Source organism: Symphalangus syndactylus, chromosome 22, assembly GCF_028878055.3.
Source record: "Symphalangus syndactylus isolate Jambi chromosome 22, NHGRI_mSymSyn1-v2.1_pri, whole genome shotgun sequence".
NCBI classification, from domain to species: domain Eukaryota; kingdom Metazoa; phylum Chordata; class Mammalia; order Primates; family Hylobatidae; genus Symphalangus; species Symphalangus syndactylus.
Window position 1 is genome coordinate 30759060 of NC_072444.2, and position 21225 is coordinate 30780284.

At 56.8% G+C, this 21225-nt stretch overlaps 1 protein-coding gene across 2 annotated transcripts in view; it reads left to right on the forward strand.

Annotated features, from left to right (window-relative positions):
• The window catches only part of CHD5 (chromodomain helicase DNA binding protein 5), an 81721-nt gene that overhangs the window by 37825 nt on the left and 22671 nt on the right, over positions 1-21225 (forward strand). For both annotated transcript variants that reach the window (XM_055262358.2, XM_055262359.1), the window contains 20 exons: positions 863-994; positions 1087-1195; positions 2430-2621; positions 2707-2907; positions 8373-8510; positions 8600-8721; positions 9830-10003; positions 10372-10513; positions 10972-11103; positions 13431-13548; positions 14864-14988; positions 16106-16337; positions 16564-16674; positions 16955-17127; positions 18508-18682; positions 19287-19379; positions 19547-19635; positions 19927-20060; positions 20501-20645; positions 21055-21214. In XM_055262358.2, the coding sequence (XP_055118333.1) occupies positions 863-994; positions 1087-1195; positions 2430-2621; positions 2707-2907; positions 8373-8510; positions 8600-8721; positions 9830-10003; positions 10372-10513; positions 10972-11103; positions 13431-13548; positions 14864-14988; positions 16106-16337; positions 16564-16674; positions 16955-17127; positions 18508-18682; positions 19287-19379; positions 19547-19635; positions 19927-20060; positions 20501-20645; positions 21055-21214 (2897 nt within the window). The remainder of the gene's footprint in view (positions 1-862; positions 995-1086; positions 1196-2429; positions 2622-2706; positions 2908-8372; positions 8511-8599; positions 8722-9829; positions 10004-10371; positions 10514-10971; positions 11104-13430; positions 13549-14863; positions 14989-16105; positions 16338-16563; positions 16675-16954; positions 17128-18507; positions 18683-19286; positions 19380-19546; positions 19636-19926; positions 20061-20500; positions 20646-21054; positions 21215-21225) is intronic.

A 21225-nucleotide genomic window follows, 5' to 3' on the forward strand; every position in this document is an offset into this window, starting at 1 on the left:
ATTGCATGCTAAAAATATACATGGTAGTTTTTCTCTCTGCCCCAAAGTGGGACAGGTGAATCTCCCCCAGATTTGTTCCCCCAATTTGCAAAACAATTAATTATGTATTGGAAAACAAACAAACATCGGTTTCCGTGGTAACTGGGGATCGGTCTTTCTCTTAATGGCCCCCAGGCCCACAGCAGCCGCTGCTCACCGGGTCTGTGTGCCTCCTCGGCACTGCTGTGTGGGGTAGCCATGCCCCAGCCTAGCCCTCCAGCATTCCTCTGGCCTGGTTGCCTTAGCCTGGGTGGGTGGGAGGCCCTGAGGACCCTCCCAGTGGCCAGAATCAAGCTGTGTGCTGCCGGGCTTGGTCACTGGGTCCTTGTGTCCCCAGAAGAGACCACCTCACACGCAGGAATTGCGTCCTTATCTACTTTGCAGAGACAACTCCTCACCCTACATGGGCACTGCACGAGTCCTTCACGTATTTTAAGTTAGAAAACTGAGTCCATTGGCAGGAAAGACAACTTTCCAATTTAGAAATCCAGAACTCCTGTGAAAATCCAGACCCCGTGACAAATGGGATTCATCCCTGCCACAGAGGCTGCAAAGGATGCGGGAGGCTGGCTCATTGCTCCTCTGTTAACTGGCCTCTGTGTCCCTCTCCAGCTCTGCCACATCCCCCTCTCATTCGCTGTGTGGCCCCAGGCAAGCCGCTGCACCTCCCTGGAGCTTCTGCCCTCGTCTCCTCCTCCTGGCTGGGCCCAGCATCCGAGGGGACCCTGGGTGTGAGTGGCTCTGCATCCTGGGAGGTGCCCTTCATCAAACCCGTGCTGTGGCCACTGCTCTGAGCAACCCACATCTGTTCACTGTGTTGCAGCTTTGACAAAAAGGGGGATGTGCACTACCTGATCAAGTGGAAAGACCTGCCCTACGACCAGTGCACGTGGGAGATCGATGACATCGACATCCCCTACTACGACAACCTCAAGCAGGCCTACTGGGGCCACAGGTGGGTCGCAGGGATCCAGCAGCTAGGCACAGGCTGCCGGGACCTGCTCCTGGGCTGAGCCTTGCTCACCTGCCTCCAATGCCTTTTCCCAGGGAGCTGATGCTGGGAGAAGACACCAGGCTGCCCAAGAGGCTGCTCAAGAAGGGCAAGAAGCTGAGGGATGACAAGCAGGAGAAGCCGCCGGACACGCCCATTGTGGACGTGAGTGGGGAGGGTGGGGAAGCAGTGGGTGGGGTTGCCAGGGCCTGCCCACCTCAGACTTGAATGTGCAGGGGGTGCGTGTTCTCAAAAGGACGTTTCCTTGGGCCCTCACGGCTTATGCAGACAGTGTCATGCCCATGTAGGCTAGGACAGCTGGAAGGCCCCTCATAGCACCGCAGCTGACATGCTACTTACACACCTCTCTCACCTGGGAGGAGACCCAGGACGACTCACTCAGCAGAGCTCTCTGGGTGTCCATTAGCGCCTGGCCCTGCGTTGGCCCTGAGGAGACGAGGGCCAGTGAGCCCTGGGTAGCTGTTTCAGAAGACACACTGTCTTCTAGGGGCCCTTGGTGGGTATCCACAGAACACGGAGGCCCCGGCCTGGGACTGTCAGGCGCCTGTCAGATGCTGGGGAAAGGTAGATGGGCCTGGTCCATTGGGAGGACTGCATGGGGCCAGTGACCTTGAGCAGGATCAAGAGGCAAATGGGCCTGGCGTGGTGGCCCATGCCTGTAATCCCAGCACTGTGGGAGGCTGGGGTGGGAGGACGGCTTGAACCCAGAAGTTTGAGGCAACATAGTGAGATCCCACCTCTACAAAAAATTAAAAAATTAGCCAGGCATGGTGGTGTGCCTGTGGTCCCAGCTACTGGGGAGGCTGAGGTAGGAGAATCCCTTGAGCCCAGGAAATTGAGGCTGCAGTGAGCCATGATCGTGCCACTGCACTCCAGCCTGGGCAACAGAGACTCTGTCTCAAAAAAAAAAAAAAAAAAAAAAGTAAATGTCTGGATCAAGTGGAGGAGCCAGTTATTGCGGGCATTGCAAATGCCCCAAATAGATGTTCGTTTTGTTGTTCATCCAAAAAATGGTGAATAAGTGACCACATGTCCCAGGCACTGTATGGTGCTCAAGAGGAGGCAGTGAACAGGACCAAGGTGGTGATGACAACCTGGGCTCAAAGTCAGAGAATTCAACAGTCGGGAAATTTCCCTGATAGGAGAAGTACAGGGCCGCCATGGGAGGACACTGTGGGAGCACTTCAGCCAGGCTAGGAGTCAGGGAGGGCTTCCTAGAGGAAGAGGTGTTCCATCCAAGAACTGGAGAAGAGTTAGGAAGACAGACAGGAGTGGGAAGAGTGTTCCAGGCAGAAGGAATTGCATGCGCAAAGGCCTGTAGTGTGGACTCTGGTGGCCCAGGATCTGGGGCGTGTCTGAACCGCTGCCTCCCCTGCAGCCCACGGTCAAGTTCGACAAGCAGCCGTGGTACATCGACTCCACAGGCGGCACACTGCACCCGTACCAGCTGGAGGGCCTCAACTGGCTGCGCTTCTCTTGGGCCCAGGGCACTGACACCATCCTGGCCGATGAGATGGGTCTGGGCAAGACGGTGCAGACCATCGTGTTCCTTTACTCCCTCTACAAAGAGGTGGGCAGGCGGGGCAGGCGGCCAGGAGGGGTGGCTGGTCCTGGCCAAGGGCAGGTGGTCTCACGGCATTGGCCTCTCTCTCCAGGGCCACTCCAAAGGGCCCTACCTTGTTAGCGCACCCCTCTCCACCATCATCAACTGGGAACGCGAGTTTGAGATGTGGGCGCCCGACTTCTATGTGGTCACCTACACGGGGGACAAGGAGAGCCGCTCGGTGATTCGGGAGAACGAGTTTTCGTTTGAGGACAACGCCATTCGGAGTGGGAAGAAGGTGTTCCGTATGAAGGTGAGGGCTCGCTATCCTTGGAAGGACGGTAGGAAGGCCCCCGGTCTAGTTCAGGGACCACGGGTGACCCGCACTCCTTTGGGGTCCCTCAGCCTGGGAGGGCTACTGAGGCCGGCAGGCTCTGAAGGGCTTGTCCTAGAGGCTGAGTTACAGCCATGTCAGTTTTCTGGGGCTCCCGTAACAAAGTGTCACAAATGGGGTAGCTTCAAACAGCAGAAATGTGTTCGGTCACAGTTCTGGAGGCTGGAGGTTGGAAATCAAGGTGAGGGCAGGGCCATGTGCCTCTGAACGCTCTAGGGGAGAACCCTTCCTTCCTCCTTCCAGCCTCCTGGTGGCGGCAGGGGTTCACTGGCCTACAGCTGTCGCGTCAGTTTCTGCCTCTGTTAGCACATGGGGTTTTCCCCTTTGTGTCTGTTTCTCATCCTATAAAGACATCATTCACACTGGATGTAGGGCCCACCCTAATCCAATATGATCTCGTCTTAGCTACTTATTTTATTTATTTATTTATTTATTTTTTTGAGACACTGTATTGCCCAGGCTGGAGTGCAGTGGGGCGATCTCGACTCACTGCAACCTCCCCCTCCTGGGTTCAAGTGGTTCCCCCACCTCAGCCTCATGAGTAGCTGGGACTCCAGGAGTGCGCCATCATGGCCGGCTAATTTTGTATTTTTTGGTAGAGACGGGTTTCATTCACCATGTTGGCCAGGCTGGTCTTGAGCTCCTGACCTCAAGTGATCTGCCCTTCTCAGCCTCCCAAAGTGCTGGGATTACAGGAGTAAGCCACTGTGCCTGGCCCCAACTAATTATTATTATTATTACTGTTTTTATTCTTTTTTTGAGACGGAGTCTCACTCTGTCGCCCAGGCTGGAGTGCAGTATGGCACGATCTCAGCTTACTGTAACCTCTGCCTCCTGGTTCAAGCAATTCCCATGCCTCAGCCTCCAGAGTCGCCGGGATTACAGGCACATGCCGCAGTGCCCAGCGAATTTTTTGTATTTTGGTAGAGACGGGGTTTTACCATGTTGCCCAGGCTGGTCTTGAACTCCTAAGTTCAGGCGATCTGCCTGCCTTGGCCTCCCAAAGTGTTAGGATTCCAGGTGTGAGCCACCATGCTCAGCCTATTATTATTATTATTATTATTTTGAGACAGGGTCTCACTCTGTCACCCAGGCTAGAGTGCAGTGATGTGATCATAGCTCACTGCAGCCTTGACCTCCCAGGAGCTAGGACTACAGGTACACACCACCACACCCAGCTAAGTTTTTAATTTTTTGTAGAGATGGAGTCTCTGTATGTTGCTCAGGCTGGTCTTGTACTTCTGACTCAAGTGATCCTCCTGCCTCAGCTTCCCAAAGCATGGGGATTATAGGCATTGAGCCACCATGCCCGGACAACTAATTATATCTGCAAAGACCCTATTTCCAAAAGAGCTTCTGGGTGGACATGAATGTTAGGGGGACACTATTCAATGCAGTGCACCAGCTGTGTGACTTCTGGCAAGTCACGTGGCCTCTCTGGGTCTCAGTGTTTTCTCAGCAAAATGGAGTTAACAGACACACCCGACAGAGTCAAGTGAGTTTATAAGCATGAGGTCTCATGGTGCCGTGAACCCTACGAGGTCTTGTTAAAGTGCAGTCTCTGCATTTCTTTTTCTTTCGTTTTTTTTTTTTGAGACGGAGACTCGCTCTGTCACTCAGGCTGGAGTGCAGTGGTGCGATCTCGGCTCACTGCAAGCTCCACCTCCTGGATTCACGCCATTCTCCTGCCTCAGCCTCCTGAGTAGCTGGGACTACAGGCGCCCGCCACCACGCCTGGCTAATTTTTTGTATTTTTAGTAGAGACGGGGTTTCAGTGTATTAGCCAGGATGGTGTCGATCTCCTGACCTCGTGATCCGCCCACCTTGGCCTTCCAAAGTGCTGGGATTACAGGCGTGAGCCACCGCGCCCGGCCTGAGCCTCTGCATTTCTAAACACTCTCCACATTGAGGAATGAGGACTTGCAGCCGTTGGCCCCTAGAAAATGTCAGTGCTACAGCCTTGGGGGCTGGCAGATCCTCCCACAGGCCCTCCAAGTCCCTCATGTTGGCCTCCACCACTGCTTCCTAGCAGCTGTGGCTCTTAGAGATGCTCGGAAACTGTTGAATGAGTGAATGAATCAATGATCCCACAGGTGACTTTGTAGATGGATGAGCCTCTGGATCCTCAGACACAAAAGAATCTCCCCTGAGCCACGCTGGGACCCTGCTGTGTGCCAGGCACTTCGCTGATTTGGCTCTTCTACTATATTTACTATTCAATTATTTTATTCTTAAAAGTTGTGGTAAAATATGCATAATGTAAAACTTACCATCTTAACCATTTTTAAGAGTACAGTTCAGCTGGGCATGGTGGTGTGCACCTGTAGTCCTAGCTACTTGGGAGGCTGAGGCAGGAGGATTGCCTGAGCCCAGGAGTTCGAGGCTGTAGTGCGCCATGATTGTGTCTGTGAACAGTTGTTGCACTCTTGCCTGGGCAACATAGTGAGACTCTTGTCTCTTAAAAAAATAAAAACAAAACAGCTGGGCGCGGTGGCTCACCCCTGTGATCTCAGCACTTTGGGAGGCCGAGGCGGGTGGATCACCTGAGGTCAGGAGTTTGAGACCAGCCTGGCCAACATGGTGAAACCTCATCTCTACTAAAAATACAAAAATTAGCCAGGCGTGGTGGTGGGCACCTGTAATCCCAGCTCTTCAGGAGGCTGAGGCAGGAGAATTGCTTGAACCTGGGAGGCGGAGGCTGCAGTGAGCACCATTGCACTCTAGCCTGGATGACAAGAGCTAAACTCCATCTCAAAAAGGCCAAAACAACAACAACAAAAACAACAACAACAACAAAAAAACCAGTTCATTAGTGTTAAGTACATTCACATTGTTATGCAACCAATCTGCAGAACTCTTTTCATCTTGCAAAATGGAAACTCTGTCCCCATTAAACATGAACATCCCCACCACCTCTAGCCCTTGGCAGCCAGCAGTCTACTGTCTGTCTCCACAAGGTTGATTACTCTGGGTACTTCATATGAGTAGAATCAGGAAACATCTGTCTTTTTGTCACTGGCTCATTTCACTGAGCAGAATGTCCTTGAGGTTCATGCATGTTGTGGTACGGGTCAGAATTTCCTTCCAAGGCTGGAGAACCCCCATCACATGGATAGACCACGTTTTGTTTATCTGTTCATCTGTTGATGGGCACTTGGGCTGCTTCTGGCTTTTAGTGATCGTCAGTAACGCTGATGGGAAGGAGGATGGGTGTGCAAATACCCTTTGTGTCCCTGCTTTCACGTCTTTTGGGTATACACCCAGAAGTGGAACTGCCGGATCATATGGTAATTCTATTTCTGATTTTTTGAGAAACAGACTTAGCTCTTTGAGTTCTCATAGCATTCTTCACCTAGATAGGCGAGGAGACCGATGCTTGGCTAAAAGATTGTGTGCAAACCCAGGTGCCATGTGCAGGCAAAGCATCCTTGGCCCTCTCTGCTCTCTCACGGGCATGTGGGCTGCTGGGAGAGGCAGGCTTGTGCAGGACAGGACAGGCCTACATCTCTGGGGGGGGCCCAGTGCAAAATGAAAATGCAGGGCTCGCAGGAAAACAGCTTTTTCCTTTCTTCTGTGGTCTCTTTCTCAACATGCCAAGGTGTTTTAAATTTGCTTTTTTTTTTTTTTTTGGAGACAGAGACTCACTCTGTCACCCAGGCTGGAGTGCAGTGGTGTGATCTCGGCTCACTGCAACCTCTGCCTCCTGGGTTCAAGTGATTCTCCTGCCTCAGCCTCCTGAGTAGCTGGGACTACAGATGTCCACCAACACGCCTGGCTGATTTTTGTATTTTTTTTTTTTTTTTTTTTTTTGGGACGGAGTCTCGCTCTGTCACCCAGGCTGGAGTGCAGTGGCGCGATCTCGGCTCACTGCAAACTCCGCCTCCCGGGTTCATGCCATTCTCCTGCCTCAGCCTCTCCGAGTAGCTGGGACTACAGGCGCCCGCCACCACGCCCGGCTAATTTTTTGTATTTTTAGTAGAGACGGGGTTTCACCGTGGTCTCGATCTCCTGACCTCGTGATCCGGATTTTTGTATTTTTTAGTAGAGACGGGGTTTCGCTATGTTGGCCAGGCTGGTCTCCAACTCCTAGCCTCAAGTGATCCTTCCACCTTAGCCTCCCAAAGTGCAGGGATTATAGGCGGGAGCCGCTGTGCCTGGCCTAAATTTGCTTTTTAAAGTTGTGTTCCTTCAGGTGTGGGGATCCTCACCGGCAGAGTGCACACCCTCACAGGCACCAGGCCCTGTCCTGGAACTTGGTGCATAGACCGGGTGCCTGGCTCCCCCTCCCCACCAGCACCCAGGTCCAGGCCCCCACCAGGGGGAGTAGGGGGACAGCGGTCACCAGGCAGGGGCAGGGGAGCAGGGGGATGAGAACCTGTCCCAGGGAGGCTCCACGCCCCCAGCGCACATTCCACTGTCCCCTGGGATATTTGTTACAAAACACAAATTCAACAATAAACAATAAAATGATTAATAATTTCAAATCAGCAACCTCAGGGCATTAAACCCCAAGTGCAGGGTCCCGTTCTCTGTTCGTATGCTGACTCTGCCATTTGTTAGCCATGGGGACCTGGGAGGGTGCTCCATCCTGAGGCCTCATGAGCTTTAAATGGGGATAAAAGGCCAGGTGCGGTGGCTCACTCCTTTATTCCCAGTACATTGGGAGACTGAGGCAGGAGGATTGCTTGAGGCCGGGAGTTTGAAGCCAGCCTAGTTAACATAGAGAGATCTGTCTCCAAAAAACAAACATAACCCTGGGGGGAGTGGGGCATAAAGGACACAATTGAGCTCGTATGTTTTGTTAGGATGAGGTGAGAGTGGAAAGAAAGTAATAAGCCCAGAGCCGGGGCTGGTCGCGGTGGCTCACGCCTGTAATCCTAACACTTTGGGAGGTTGAGGCGGGCGTTTCACTTGAGTTCAGAAGTTTAAGACCAGCTTCGGCAACATGGTGAAACCCTATCTCTACAAAAATACAAAAATTAGCTGGGTGTGGTAATGCATGCCTGTAGTCCCAGCTACTTGGGAGGCCAAGGTGGGAGGATTGCTTGAGCCTGGGAGGTGGAGGCTGCAAGTGAGTGGTGATCGTGCCACTGCACTCCAGGCTGGGGGTGGGAGTAAGACCCTGTCTCACTGGAGCTGTTACGAGCGGAGGCCGTTTCTTCTCCTCCACACCACCCTCTCTTAGGGCTGTGCTCTGAGCCTCAGTGGATGCCCCTCTGCTTGGTGGCCAGCATCTGCCCCTCTGGTCCTAGGCTGGCCGGCCCAGGGCTCCGTGGAGCCTTTGTGGGTTCCTGTGCACACCTCCTTCTTGGCTCTTTATCTCCTGGGACTGTGATCCGCTCTGCTCCCAGCCGTCTCCTCCCCAATGCCCCTCTTTTCTCCAGAAAGAAGTGCAGATCAAATTCCACGTGCTGCTCACCTCCTATGAGCTCATCACCATCGACCAGGCCATCCTGGGCTCCATCGAGTGGGCCTGCCTGGTGGTAGACGAGGCCCACCGCCTCAAGAACAACCAGTCCAAGGTAGGTGGCGCTGGCCGCCAGACCCCAGAGCTGCCTGGGGCGAGGGGCCGCCTAGAGCCCCCTGACAGGCCCCCGTCTCCTCCCCTCAGTTTTTTAGGGTCTTAAACAGCTACAAGATTGATTACAAGCTGCTGCTGACAGGGACCCCCCTTCAGAACAACCTGGAAGAGCTGTTCCATCTCCTCAACTTCCTGACTCCAGAGAGGTTCAAGTGAGTCACCTAGATCCGGCCAGGGAGGTGGTGGTGGGGCTGGGTGGCCCCAGTGAAGATGGATCAATAGCCCATCCTGGCTGTGAGACCTGCTCGGCCGTTGCTTCCTCATCAGTAAAATGGGAGCGTTAGCGATGTCCCCACTTTGACCTCCTGCAGGAGCAGGGTGTTGGGGTGGGTGGCGTGGGCACACGGGAATGTTTGGTAAATATCAACTGCTGCTAATACCACGACTTTTCCTTAGCTCGGCTCTAGACCACCCGGGGCTCCTCCTGGACTACTGTCCCTGCCTGCACTCCCCTGGCAGGTTCCTTTCCCTCCACTGAGACCCAAGTGACTCACATGGGCAACCGTGGTGGAGGCAGAGGCAAGCTCCCAGGTGGCCGGAACCTACTGCCCCATCCTCCTCATCTTCACCTGCCTCCACTTGCCTGCTCAGAATGGAGGGTTCAGGGTGCACAGTGTCGATTTTGGAATCAGGAGATGCAGTTTTTTTTTTCTTTTTTTTAAAGAAAGTCTTACTCTGTCACCCAGGCCAGAGTGCAGTGGCTTGATCTCAGTTCACTGCAACCTCCGCCTCCTGGGTTCAAGCGATTCTCCTGCCTTAGCCTCCTGAGTAGCTGGGATTACAGGCATGTGTCACCACACCTGGCTAATTTTTGTATATCTTTAGTAGAGTTGGGGTTTCACCATATTGGCCAGGCTGGTCTTGAACTCCCGACGGGTGATCTGCCCGTCTCGGCCTCCCAAAGTGTTGGGATTAGAGGCATGAGCCACCAGGCGATGTAGATTTGAGGGCAGGTTTTGGCACAGCTGGACTGTATCAACTCGGGCACTCATCAGACTCAGTTTCCTCATCTGTTTTCTGGGTAATAGAGAGCTCCTGTCCAGGACGGTTTTGAGGATGGGAAGGTGTCCAGTGTGGCTGAGGAAAAGAGGGCCGTGATGTGTGGAGGCGACACAGGCTTAGAAATTGAGACGATACCCAGGGCAATGCCAGGGCTCCCTGGTTCACCAGCCAGCCGGCCTACATGGGCTATGCGCTCTGCACCCTGCCTCCCCTGCCCCGTCCTCTGCTCCTGGCTGTTATCCCAGCTTTTTGTTGCAGCAACCTGGAGGGCTTCCTGGAGGAGTTTGCTGACATCTCCAAGGAAGACCAGATCAAGAAGCTGCATGACCTGCTGGGGCCGCACATGCTCAGGCGGCTCAAGGCTGATGTGTTCAAGAACATGCCAGCCAAGACCGAGCTCATCGTCCGGGTGGAGCTGAGCCAGATGCAGAAGTGAGTGGTGGGCTGGCTCCGGAGCAACCTGTGCTCGCCCTTTCCCCTGGGCTGGTCTCCTGGGTCGCTTCCCAGATGGGTGGAGGGCTCTTCAGCCTCACTGAGGCCTGGGCTCATGCTTTGCATACACTTTCTTCGTGGGGCCTCTTCTTAGGTTTTAGTAACCAGAGTTTGGGTCACTTGAGTGCTAGCAGTGTCCCCCAGTCACTTGCAGGGGGACTCCAGGCTGGTGGCTTCACCTCTTGGGGGTCCCTTGGGTCTCTGTAAATGGGTGCTTGGCCACCAGCTTCCAGCCCCGCTGCAGAGCAGAGAGAGCCCTCACGGAGGCGGGTCTGACCCAGCCTGCCTTTCCTCGTGCCCTGCTGCAGGAAGTACTACAAGTTCATCCTCACACGGAACTTTGAGGCGCTGAACTCCAAGGGGGGCGGGAACCAAGTATCGCTGCTCAACATCATGATGGACCTGAAAAAGTGCTGCAACCACCCCTACCTCTTCCCTGTGGCTGCCGTGGTAGGTTTCCCCAGCCATCATGGCAGCTTCTCCATGACCGCTGTGGTAGGTGCCTGTGGCCGCCATGGCAGGTCCCTGTGGCCGCTGTGATAGGTTCCCCTGGCCATCGTGGCGATTTCTGTGGCTGCCATGGTAGGTTTCCCTGGCCATCATGGAAGGTTGCCTGTGGCCACTCTGGTAGGTGCTGGGGAACTTACCGTGGAACCCACTGCTGTGGTAGGGCTGGTGTGGCTGTGAGCCTTGCCTGGGAACAGGGGGCCTGGAGCCAGGGCCATGGGACCCACGGTCTACCCCGCACTGTGGAGTCTGGCCTGGCTCGGGTGTGGGTCTCATGTTCAGCGGGCAGACAGGCCATCACCCCATTGCTCAGCACTTGTCTGTTCCCTGCGGCCCCTTTGGTCCGGAGTCAGAGAGGAGAGGGGAGCCCACCAATGCCCCACCTCCTGCTGTGTCTGCAGGAGGCCCCTGTCTTGCCCAATGGCTCCTACGATGGAAGCTCCCTGGTCAAGTCTTCAGGGAAGCTCATGCTGCTACAGAAGATGCTGAAGAAACTGCGGGATGAGGGGCACCGCGTGCTCATCTTCTCCCAGGTGCGCTGCCCCTGCTCACCCCCGCCCCGGCTCCACACCCCACAGACAGCATCCTGCCCTGATGCTTGGGGGCGCAGACTTGTTGGCACCCCTCAGGGCCCAGTGCCGTTCCAATGTGGGTCATGTGACTGTGTGTCAGGGGTCACTCCCTTGTGCCCTGGCATGATGCAGCTGAGGAGCTCAGAACACATTTTCCATAAAGAGCAGCATCTCCCCGCACCTGCCCTTCTGGTCTGCATGTCCAGGCTGGTAGGATAGCCCCTCCTTCCCTGCCCTGGCCCTCTCCCCTGCAGCCTGGCTTCTCATTAAGGTAGGGCCCTGGGGTGTGGTTGGGAGGAGCCCCTCTCTCCAATAGGCCCTGAGGGGCCACTGGCACCTGGCTTTTTGGCTTGGAGGCAGGGCCGCCGGCTCAGGTGTGTTCATTTCTTCCTCCATCCCTTTGTTTGCGTCTGTCATAGTCAGGCTCTGTGCTGGCACATGGGTGCAGGGACCAGTGATCTAGTCCCTGTCCTCAAGCTGCTCAGTCTACTGTGGGAGACAGCTCAAGGGACGGGTACCCAACCCTGTGGTCAGCTCTGTGTTGGAGGCCACAGTGATGATCCTACAGGGTCATGGGGCTAAAAATGCTCCTCTCGTGGGCCGACTGAGCCAGGCCCCTTGCTCAAACCCAGAGTCTGGGCTATGGCTCCTTGTGCATGAACATCAACTGAAAGCAGCGTCCGCTGCCTGCAGCCCCAGGTCACCCTGCTGGGCTGCTTCAGCCCGAAGAATACTGGAAAGCAGGACAAGTTTGAGACCAGGGGCTGAGCCAAGGAGTAGGCTGGAGTGGAGATGGATCCACATCCCCTCAGTACCTCGGTACCAACACGAAACGCAAGTCTGGTCAGAGGCCTTGAGATACCAAGTAATGGGAACCACATAGCTTCCAGAAATGTGCACGCAGGGCAAGCGACAGAGACGGGGCCCTCCTGCCCAAAATGAGCCTATGAACCCCAATTCCAAACCTGTACAAAAGTGAATGCTGAGACATCCTGCAAAGCAATAAACAGAATCCAAATAAGAAAATAGGGGCTGGGTGCAGTGGCTCACCCTGTAATCTCAGTGACTTGGGAGGTTGAGGCAGGAGGATTGCCTGAGCCCAGGAGTTCAGGGTTGCAGTGAGCTGTGATCTTGTCACTTCCTTCCAGTCTGAGTGACAGAGCAAGACCCTGTCTCTTAAGAGAGAGAGACAGAAGAATAGGATAGCCTGAAAAGACTTTACATAGATGTGTTTAGTAATTGACACCCTAAAATAAAGAAGAAATTAAGCAAAAGCAGGAAGAACTGAAACAGGAACAATTGGATAGAAACATGCATGAAATTGAGATAAAACATTTCAACAGACTGGACAGATTCTGAACACTGTTGAAGAGAACATTGATGAATTGGAATCTGGTGCTGAGGCATTTTCCCAGAATGCGGTGTACAGAGACAAAGATAAAACAGAGAACATGGAAGACACCTTGAGATGCTCCAACAATCATCCAATTGGAGTTGCAGAAGAAATAGAAAAAATGGTGAAGAAGTTGGAGTTGTTGAGCGTTTGCAGACCTGGAGAGAAATGTGAGGTCTCAGATCTGGAGTGCATTCTGGAGTACCAAGCAAGATAAATACAAATAAATGAACCCTTAGACACTTTAGAACCTCTAGGTACTTTAGACCTAGTACCTACAAAATAAGGGCCACCAGATCGTTCTCAGACTTCTTAACAACAACAGGTGGCAGAGACCATGGCAAAATCTCCAATGCACTGAGGGAAAATGTGTGCTGATAGTTTTATATCCAGCTAAACTCTCTCTCGAGAATGAAGGGAATTATACAGGGTCATGGGAGCGAAGGGACTGCCTTTCTTATGGGGAGGAGTGAAATAAGGGAAGACATCACAGAGGTGATGTTTGTGTTCCCTAGGCAGTAAGGGGGTGGGTATTCCAGGAAGAGTCAGGTAGTTTGGAATGGCTGGGGGCTGTGAAGCAGCACTCGTCCTGCTGAGCCTTGAATACAGGGCAGGGAGATGGAACTTAATTCTGTGTGGTGGGAACAAGGGAGGCTCATGTCAGAGCCCTGATTTAGGCAAGTGGCTGTGGGGCTGGGCAGGAGGATGGCTTGGCTCCAAGGGGTGAGGTTGGAAGCTTTGTTCTTCCTCAGAGTCCTGCATTGGGCCTGCCTGGGTCCCAGCTGTCCCCCACCTAGCAGGCGGCTCTCTCTCCGGGCTGTGGCGGGGTCCCTGCCCATGGCCCATGGGGCCCCTTGCTCCTTGGCAGTTCCTCACATGCCTGTCTCCCCTGCAGATGACCAAGATGCTGGACCTCCTGGAGGACTTCCTGGAATACGAAGGCTACAAGTATGAGCGGATCGATGGTGGCATCACAGGGGGCCTCCGACAGGAGGCGATCGACAGATTCAATGGTACCCCCATCCTGCCCAAGGGTTCTGATTGAGACTCCTTTTTGGCCTCTTCTCCCAGGCCTGGTTCTTAGCCAGGTCACCCAGCTGGTGTTGTGATGAGCAGCCCCACAAACAGCTAAAGACAGCAGGCCAGTCCGAGGTCGCGGCAGCTTCCCCCGAGTTTCCAATGTTAAAAGGATTCCTCCCATGGAATCGGAGTTCTGAGGGGCCCAGTAGATAACAGCTGTTGGGAATGGAGTTAGACAATGAGAAATGCAGATGGGGGCCTCTAATATTGATGCCAGGTAAGCCCCAGTTACAGGTGGTGTTGGACAGAGCCTGCCGTATGGTGAATGGTGGCAGGAGGTACAGAGATGCACGTGCTACCTGGGGCCACTTCCAGAGGCAGGAGAGAGTGAAAGGGCTGGGCCACACATGATCAGGTTCTTCCCCCAGAGTCACCCATGCTTGGCCTTCCCTGCCTGGGAAGGAGAGGCGAGGGTGGAGTTCCTCCTGTAGCAAAAGAAACTTCTGGAGTGGCAAGCAGTCGGCTGCAAGCTTCAGTAGCAAGGTTGCAGCAAATAGTAACAAGCTTTGTTTGCCTGGGGCGTCAGCCCTTAGAAAGGGGCTGGGGCCACGCTCTCCAAATGCCCAAAGCAGTGATTCCTCTCGCACAGTCGTGCCAGAGAGCCAGGAGGAATAGCAAGTTCAGAGTTTCAGGGTCTAGATGTGGCCCAGCCACATGTGGAAGCAGGAGTGGCTGAAGCCCTAGGTGTGCCAGGGGCCTGTTTGCAGCTCCAGGGGGGGCCGTGGTCAGTCCCGGGTCACTGAAGGGCCCTGAGAGGCTGAGAACCAGCCATCCTGTGACAGGGTTGCCCAGTGGGGTGGGACCCCAGGTCCCGGAGCTGTGCCCCTGAGTTTTCCCGGGCTGCCCTGGCAGCATCGGTGGGCTAAGGGAAGCCAGGGGTGGGAAGCTGCAGGGACATGAAGGACTCTGAGCTCTCTAGGGCTCTGCTTGTACTTGCTGGTGGCTTGCACTTTGTTTTTTGCTCATCTGGGGTTTGAAAATTGACCTCCTCGTTCCAGTGCCCTCCCACTGGGCCAGGGCTCAGAGCACGCTGGGGGCTAAGTGGGCTTGGGCAGGCCTCCTCTGGCTCCCCTGAGTGCAGCTGTGGCCACCCGTCTCTGATGGGGTCTCCGGCTTTGTCCTCTGCCAGGGACCTGTTGCTGCAGTTCCTTCCCTCTGTTCTCTCCCCCCTCCTTTCTGCCATGCCCCTCTCCCCGCCCAAGGTGTACCCCCCCCAAACACCCCCATCTGCTGGCCTCTCTTTTTTAGCCCCTGGGGCCCAGCAGTTCTGCTTCCTCCTCTCAACCCGGGCAGGCGGCCTGGGCATCAACCTGGCCACGGCGGACACTGTCATCATCTACGACTCGGACTGGAACCCGCACAATGACATCCAGGTCTGTGCCGCTGCCACCCACCACCCTCCCAGGGGGCCTCTCATCCCGGGCCTCAGGCAGGTTCTGTCCTTCATGCCCTTCTTGCCATCACCCCCTCACCTACCCTGGTGCTGTGGGCCTCCCTCCCCCATGGAGTCTCAGCCCCAAGAGGGGCCCTGGGAGTAAGTGGAAGCTTGGCCCCCATCCCTCAGCTCCGTCCTTGTCCAGAGGAGGAAACAGGCTTGGAGAGGGCAGGGGAAGTGTCTCAGGGCGCACAGCAGTTTGTAGTGGCCACTGATCTGGTCTTTCCCATTATCCTCAGGACCAAGGCCATGGAGGGAGGCAGAAGAGGGAGCCCTGGGACCCAGAGGGGCACCCATTTTGAAGGGGGTGGGGAGCAGAGAGTGGGACCTATTGGAGGTGGGGGGGAGGATGAGATAGTGCAAGGGGCAGATGGGGCTGATAAGGAAGGATGGAAGGGCTGTGGGGGCAGGGGCTATGGGAATAGAGCCACCCTAGTGTCCCCGGCCACCCCTCTCAGGCGCTGGGACACACACATTGAACGCTTACAAATGTAGAGGAACACATACAAATTGATGTCTCATTCACATCTGTGTGCGCCCATGCACACACACAGATATACACGGCCACACCCAGGTCACCTCATACAGGGCTGCACAGTCTCAGGCACTTCCTTGTATTATACTGGGAAGATTCAGCTCTTTGCTGCCCTCAGAAGGTGGCTGTGCGTCTCCAGCACATGGTCTTGTGGTCCCATTAGTGGTTTGCTCACAGGGAAATGCAGCCTCCTACCTCCCCATGGCCCCCATGAAGCTCTGTGTGGCTTCAGTTACACCCAGCACACTGGCTGTGTCATCCTTCACACACTCTTGCACACCTGCAGTCCTGCCTGCTTCCAATGGCTGGAAGCTTTTCCACTCCAAACCCAGCCTGGCACCCAGGCTTGTGGGAGGCTCCGCAGTCAGGGAGGGAGCCCAGCTGCAGCGGTGCACGCACCACATGCCTTTCCCTACACAGTCATGCAGCCCATTCCATGCTCTTGAGCTCATGGGTGTGATCCCCTCCATTGCCTGGAGCCCTGGGTGAGCCACGGGTGCTGAGGTGCACGTCTCCCCAGGCCTTCAGCCGTGCCCACCGCATCGGCCAGAACAAGAAGGTGATGATCTACCGCTTCGTGACTCGGGCCTCAGTGGAGGAGCGCATCACGCAGGTGGCCAAGCGCAAGATGATGCTCACCCACCTGGTGGTGCGGCCCGGCCTCGGCTCCAAGTCGGGGTCCATGACCAAGCAGGAGCTGGACGACATCCTCAAGTTCGGCACGGAGGAGCTCTTCAAGGACGACGTGGAGGGTTGGCCTCTGTTCCGAGGGAGCGTGGCAGGGGACTGGGGTGGCCCCGCTGAGACACCCATCCAGGGCTTGCTGGGGTCCCTGCCTGCTCCAAGACAGCCTCTCTTCTGCACCCCCCACCTGTGTCTCCTGGCTAGGACAGCCCAGGGTGGTGTCTCTGGGCACTGCCCGCCAACCCTGCAGCCCTCTGTGGTCCTGCACCAATACTCTCCTCCTCTGTCTGACAGGCATGATGTCTCAGGGCCAGAGGCCGGTCACACCCATCCCTGATGTCCAGTCCTCCAAAGGGGGGAACTTGGCCGCCAGTGCAAAGAAGAAGCACGGTAGCACCCCGCCAGGTAGGGGCCAACCCAGCCCAGCCTCAGCTCCTCCTCCGACCAGGTGGCTGCTCCTGCAGAGGAGGGGTTCCCTGACCCGCCCTCACTTGGGCGTCCTGGGACTGCCGGGTGGGCGGCGAGTGGGGCTGTTACAGTGCAATTTCGTCTGTCTGGTCACCATGCCTCTCAGCTGCAGCCTCTGGTGGGGGTGAGAAGGGCCATTGTTGGGAGTCTGTTCCTGGGTCCCCGGGGCTGGACCGGGGCAGTCTTTGTCCTCACACTGCATTTGTCTGCTCCCCAGGTGACAACAAGGACGTGGAGGACAGCAGTGTGATCCACTATGACGATGCGGCCATCTCTAAGCTGCTGGACCGGAACCAGGACGCTACAGACGACACGGAGCTACAGAACATGAACGAGTACCTGAGTTCCTTCAAGGTGGCGCAGTACGTGGTGCGCGAGGAGGACGGCGTGGTAAGGTCTTCGGCCCGCCCTCCATCCGCAGCCCCGCTCTCCACTGGGCCCACGCCTTACACGGTGACCCCGCCCTCCCGCCGCAGCCAGCCCTCCAAGCTGTGACCCCGCCCGCCAGCCGCAGCCCCGCCCTCCCTGCTGTGACCCCGCCCTCCAGCCGCAGCCCCGCCCTCCCTGCTGTGACCCCCGCACTCCAGCGTGTGCTCCGCCCTCCAGCGTGTGCTCCGCCCTCCAACCACGTGCTGCGGCCTCCGCGCCGCGGCCCTGTCTCCCCACCCGCGGGCTCAGGACTAGACACAACAGTCAGGGAAGGAACGGAGGCAGTGCTGAGGCCAGTACAGCCACATGGGCCGGCCACTGCTCTTGCACACATCAGCCGCCTGCTCCGTGGCGTCATCCCGGCTCCAGTCCAGCTTCCCCACTCTCTGAAGTGCAAGCTGATCTGCCACCCCGTTGCACAGAGCCCTGTGCCCGGGGTCTGGTTTCAGTCCCTACCCGGCTGCGCCCTCCCACCCCTTCCTCAGGGCCTGCATCTCGGCCCTGCAGCTGGACCGCCAACGTTCCAGAACGCCCCACACTTTTTTTTTTCTTGAAATGGAGTCTCGCTCTGTCGCCCCGGCTGGAGTGCAGTGGCGCAGTATCGGCTCACTGCAACCAACGCCTCCCAGGTTTAAGTGATTAACGCCTCCTAGGTATAAGTGATTAAACGCCTCCCAGGTTTAAGTGATTCTCATGCCTCGGCTCCCAAGTAGCTGGGATTACTGGCATGCACCACCACGCCTGTCTAATCTTTGTATTTTTAGTAGAGATGGGACTTTGCCATGTTGGCCAGGCTGGTCTTGAACTCCTGACCTCAGGTGATCCACCTGCTTCAGCCTCCCAAAGTTCTGGGATTAAGGAATGAGCCACCACGCCTGGTCCACCCCACACTTTTCTCCCTTCTCCACCGGGCAAACCCCAGCTGTCCCCGAGGAGCAACTTGTGGGTCTCTCCTGGAGGCCTTTCCCTTTCCTCCTCTGCTCCCCACCCTCCGTGCAGACCCGGTGAGTTCATGACCTTTTCCTCTGAAACCAGGAGCCTCCTGAGGGCAGGCACGGGGGAGCTTATTCAACTCAGTACCCCAGTGCTTGGCACTAGGCCAGGAAATACTTGCTTTGTGAATGGATGGATGAATAAGTAAATGATTGACTGGATAGGGGCAGGGAGAGAAAGGCTAGCTAGGGCCGGGGTGATCAGAGAAGGCTTCCTGGAGTAGGCAGGCCATCCCATTAATCCTTGCGCCCTGAGGGGGCAAAGGGCAGGTCAGGTGGAGGCAGCCTGAGGCTTCTGGGAGGGCAGAGATGGCCCCACCCATGGAGCCCGTGGTGCCTGCGTCCCCAGGAGGAGGTGGAGCGGGAAATCATCAAGCAGGAGGAGAACGTGGACCCCGACTACTGGGAGAAGCTGCTGCGGCACCACTACGAGCAGCAGCAGGAGGACCTGGCCCGCAACCTGGGCAAGGGCAAGCGCATCCGCAAGCAGGTCAACTACAACGACGCCTCCCAGGAGGACCAGGGTGCGTGCCGGGAGGGACGGACCGGTGCCCTTCACCCAGAGGCAGAGGGTGGGACAGGATTCTGTCAGGGCATCCCTGTGCAGAACTCCCGGGAGGTGCGGGCTGGTAGAACTGGGCGAGTGTGCCAGGTGTCCCATACCCAGAGGTGGAAGGTGGGGCAGGATTCTGTCGGGGCATCCCTGTGCAGGACCCCCCCTGGGAGGTATGGGCCAGGAATGCTGGGCGGCGCTGGTTGGAGCTGGGAGGCAGCTTTTTGGAGGAAAGGGGACTGGGGGCAGGTGCAGAGGTGCTGGGTGTTTGGGGGAACAAGGTGTGGCATCAGTTCAGTGACTTCACCATTGCTCGTGATGTGGTCTTGGGTAAGCCCCTTGCGCACAGAACAGTATGTGTAATGTGTGGGTACACATAGTACCCTTGGTGTATAATGTGGTGGTGTTGGGATTACTAAATGAGCCCACAGGAAGTATGTGGGCCATTGTCATTGTCACTGCTTTTTTACGGAGCTGGGGTGCAGGGGCTCGGCATGGCTCTGGGCGTGCTTGAACTTGAGGGTGGGCTTTGCTTGTACAGCTCACTCCGTGCCCCTCTGTCTGGCCCCCTGCAGAGTGGCAGGATGATCTCTCTGATAACCAGTCAGAATATTCCATTGGCTCTGAGGATGAGGATGAGGACTTTGAAGAGAGGCCGGAAGGGCAGAGTGAGTCTCAGTGTTAGTGGTCTGGACTACTGCTGAGGCCATGTCAGGGGAGCTGATGGCAGCAGGAGCGGGGCTGGTCTGGGGTCCCGCTGTCCTTGGGGTTCAGAAGAGGGGGGTCAGGAATCTCTGGGCTCCCACCTGAGGAGCTGTGGCGGGCTGCTCCCCAGGTGGACGACGACAATCCCGGAGGCAGCTGAAAAGTGACAGGGACAAGCCACTGCCCCCACTTCTCGCCCGAGTTGGTGGCAACATCGAGGTGGGGCCTGTCTGTTCCCGCATCTCTTTCTGCCCCCGCTTCCTGCTGCCCCTGGGGTATGGAGGAGGGCTGGGGGACTGCCTGGGGTCTCATGCCACATAGAGGCGGGGCTGGGACAGAACTTGGTCTGGTCTTTGCCGTCAGGGTCCTGCCCCAGGCGGAGGCCGCTGCCTTCTCTGTGCCCCCTTCCTGCCTTCTCCTCCTCCCATGCTTTTCTTCCCGCATCCCAGAATCCTCCGCCCCCACCCCGTCTCTGCCCTGGGCTCATACTCCCGCACTCCACTCGCCCAGGTGCTGGGCTTCAACGCCCGACAGCGGAAGGCCTTTCTGAACGCCATCATGCGCTGGGGCATGCCCCCCCAGGACGCCTTCAACTCCCATTGGCTGGTGCGGGACCTTCGAGGGAAGAGCGAGAAGGAGTTTAGGTAAAGGGGCTAGGTGGTGGCCCAGGGTGTGACCACCTGCCCCTGAGTAGGGCAGGATCCTGCGGGTGAGCCCCACAGACGGCAGCATCTGCTCCTGCCAGGATGAGGCTGTCTGGAAAGTTCACTGCCACTTGGACTTTGGGTGGCTGGAGTCCTGGTGCCGGGCCGGGCTGATTTGCAAACACTGACCATCCGCCCCTGCCCAAACCAGCTGGTGTTATGGCAGCAAGGAAGATCCCGGTCACCCAGGGCCAGGGCTGTCCTAGGAGGTCCCCTCGCCAGGGAGGCCCTCTCTGTCCTTTTCCTGGCCTGGCCCAGGCCTGACTGGGAGGTGGGCGATGGTTGAAGATCAGCCAGGAGTTCCCCTGGGGTCCTGCCAGCCCTCTCAGAGGGTTCTTGCCGGCCCCCCACTCCCTGAGCCCCAGTCCCCCCCACCCCAGAGCCTATGTGTCCCTCTTCATGCGGCACCTGTGTGAGCCGGGGGCGGATGGTGCAGAGACCTTCGCAGACGGCGTGCCCCGGGAGGGCCTCTCCAGGCAGCACGTGCTGACCCGCATCGGGGTCATGTCACTAGTTAGGAAGAAGGTGGGTGAGTAACTCTCTGTAGGGCCCTTCCTGGTGGCTGCCTGGGCTCCTGGTGCTGTCCCTTGCGGGTCAGTGGTCAGAGAACAAGCGCCTGGCTCAGGCCACACAGCTGCCCAGGGTCCGAGTCAGGCCAGAGGGACTGACCTGGAAAGCCTTTCTGGGTGAGGGGCCTGTGGGGTGGAGGCCAGGATGGTGGGTTACGTACAGTTGGAGGACACACAGGGGGTGGGAGGGTGGGCAGGGGAGCTTGTGGTCAGGAGGGGCCTGGCTTGGCTAGCCTTGGGCAGAGGCAGCAGCTACCCCAAGCCTGTGACACCTTCAGCCCCCTTGGGTGCCCTGAGGCCCTTAGGGCTGAGCTGCCACCACTGCCCTCCCTTTTTCCCTCCCACCTTCCCTCCCACCACCCCAGGTTCAGGAGTTTGAGCATGTCAACGGGAAGTACAGCACCCCAGACTTGATCCCTGAGGGGCCCGAGGGCAAGAAGCCGGGCGAGGTGATCTCCTCGGACCCCAACACACCAGTGCCCGCCAGCCCTGCCCATCTCCTGCCAGCCCCGCCGGGCTTGCCAGGTCTGTGGGCT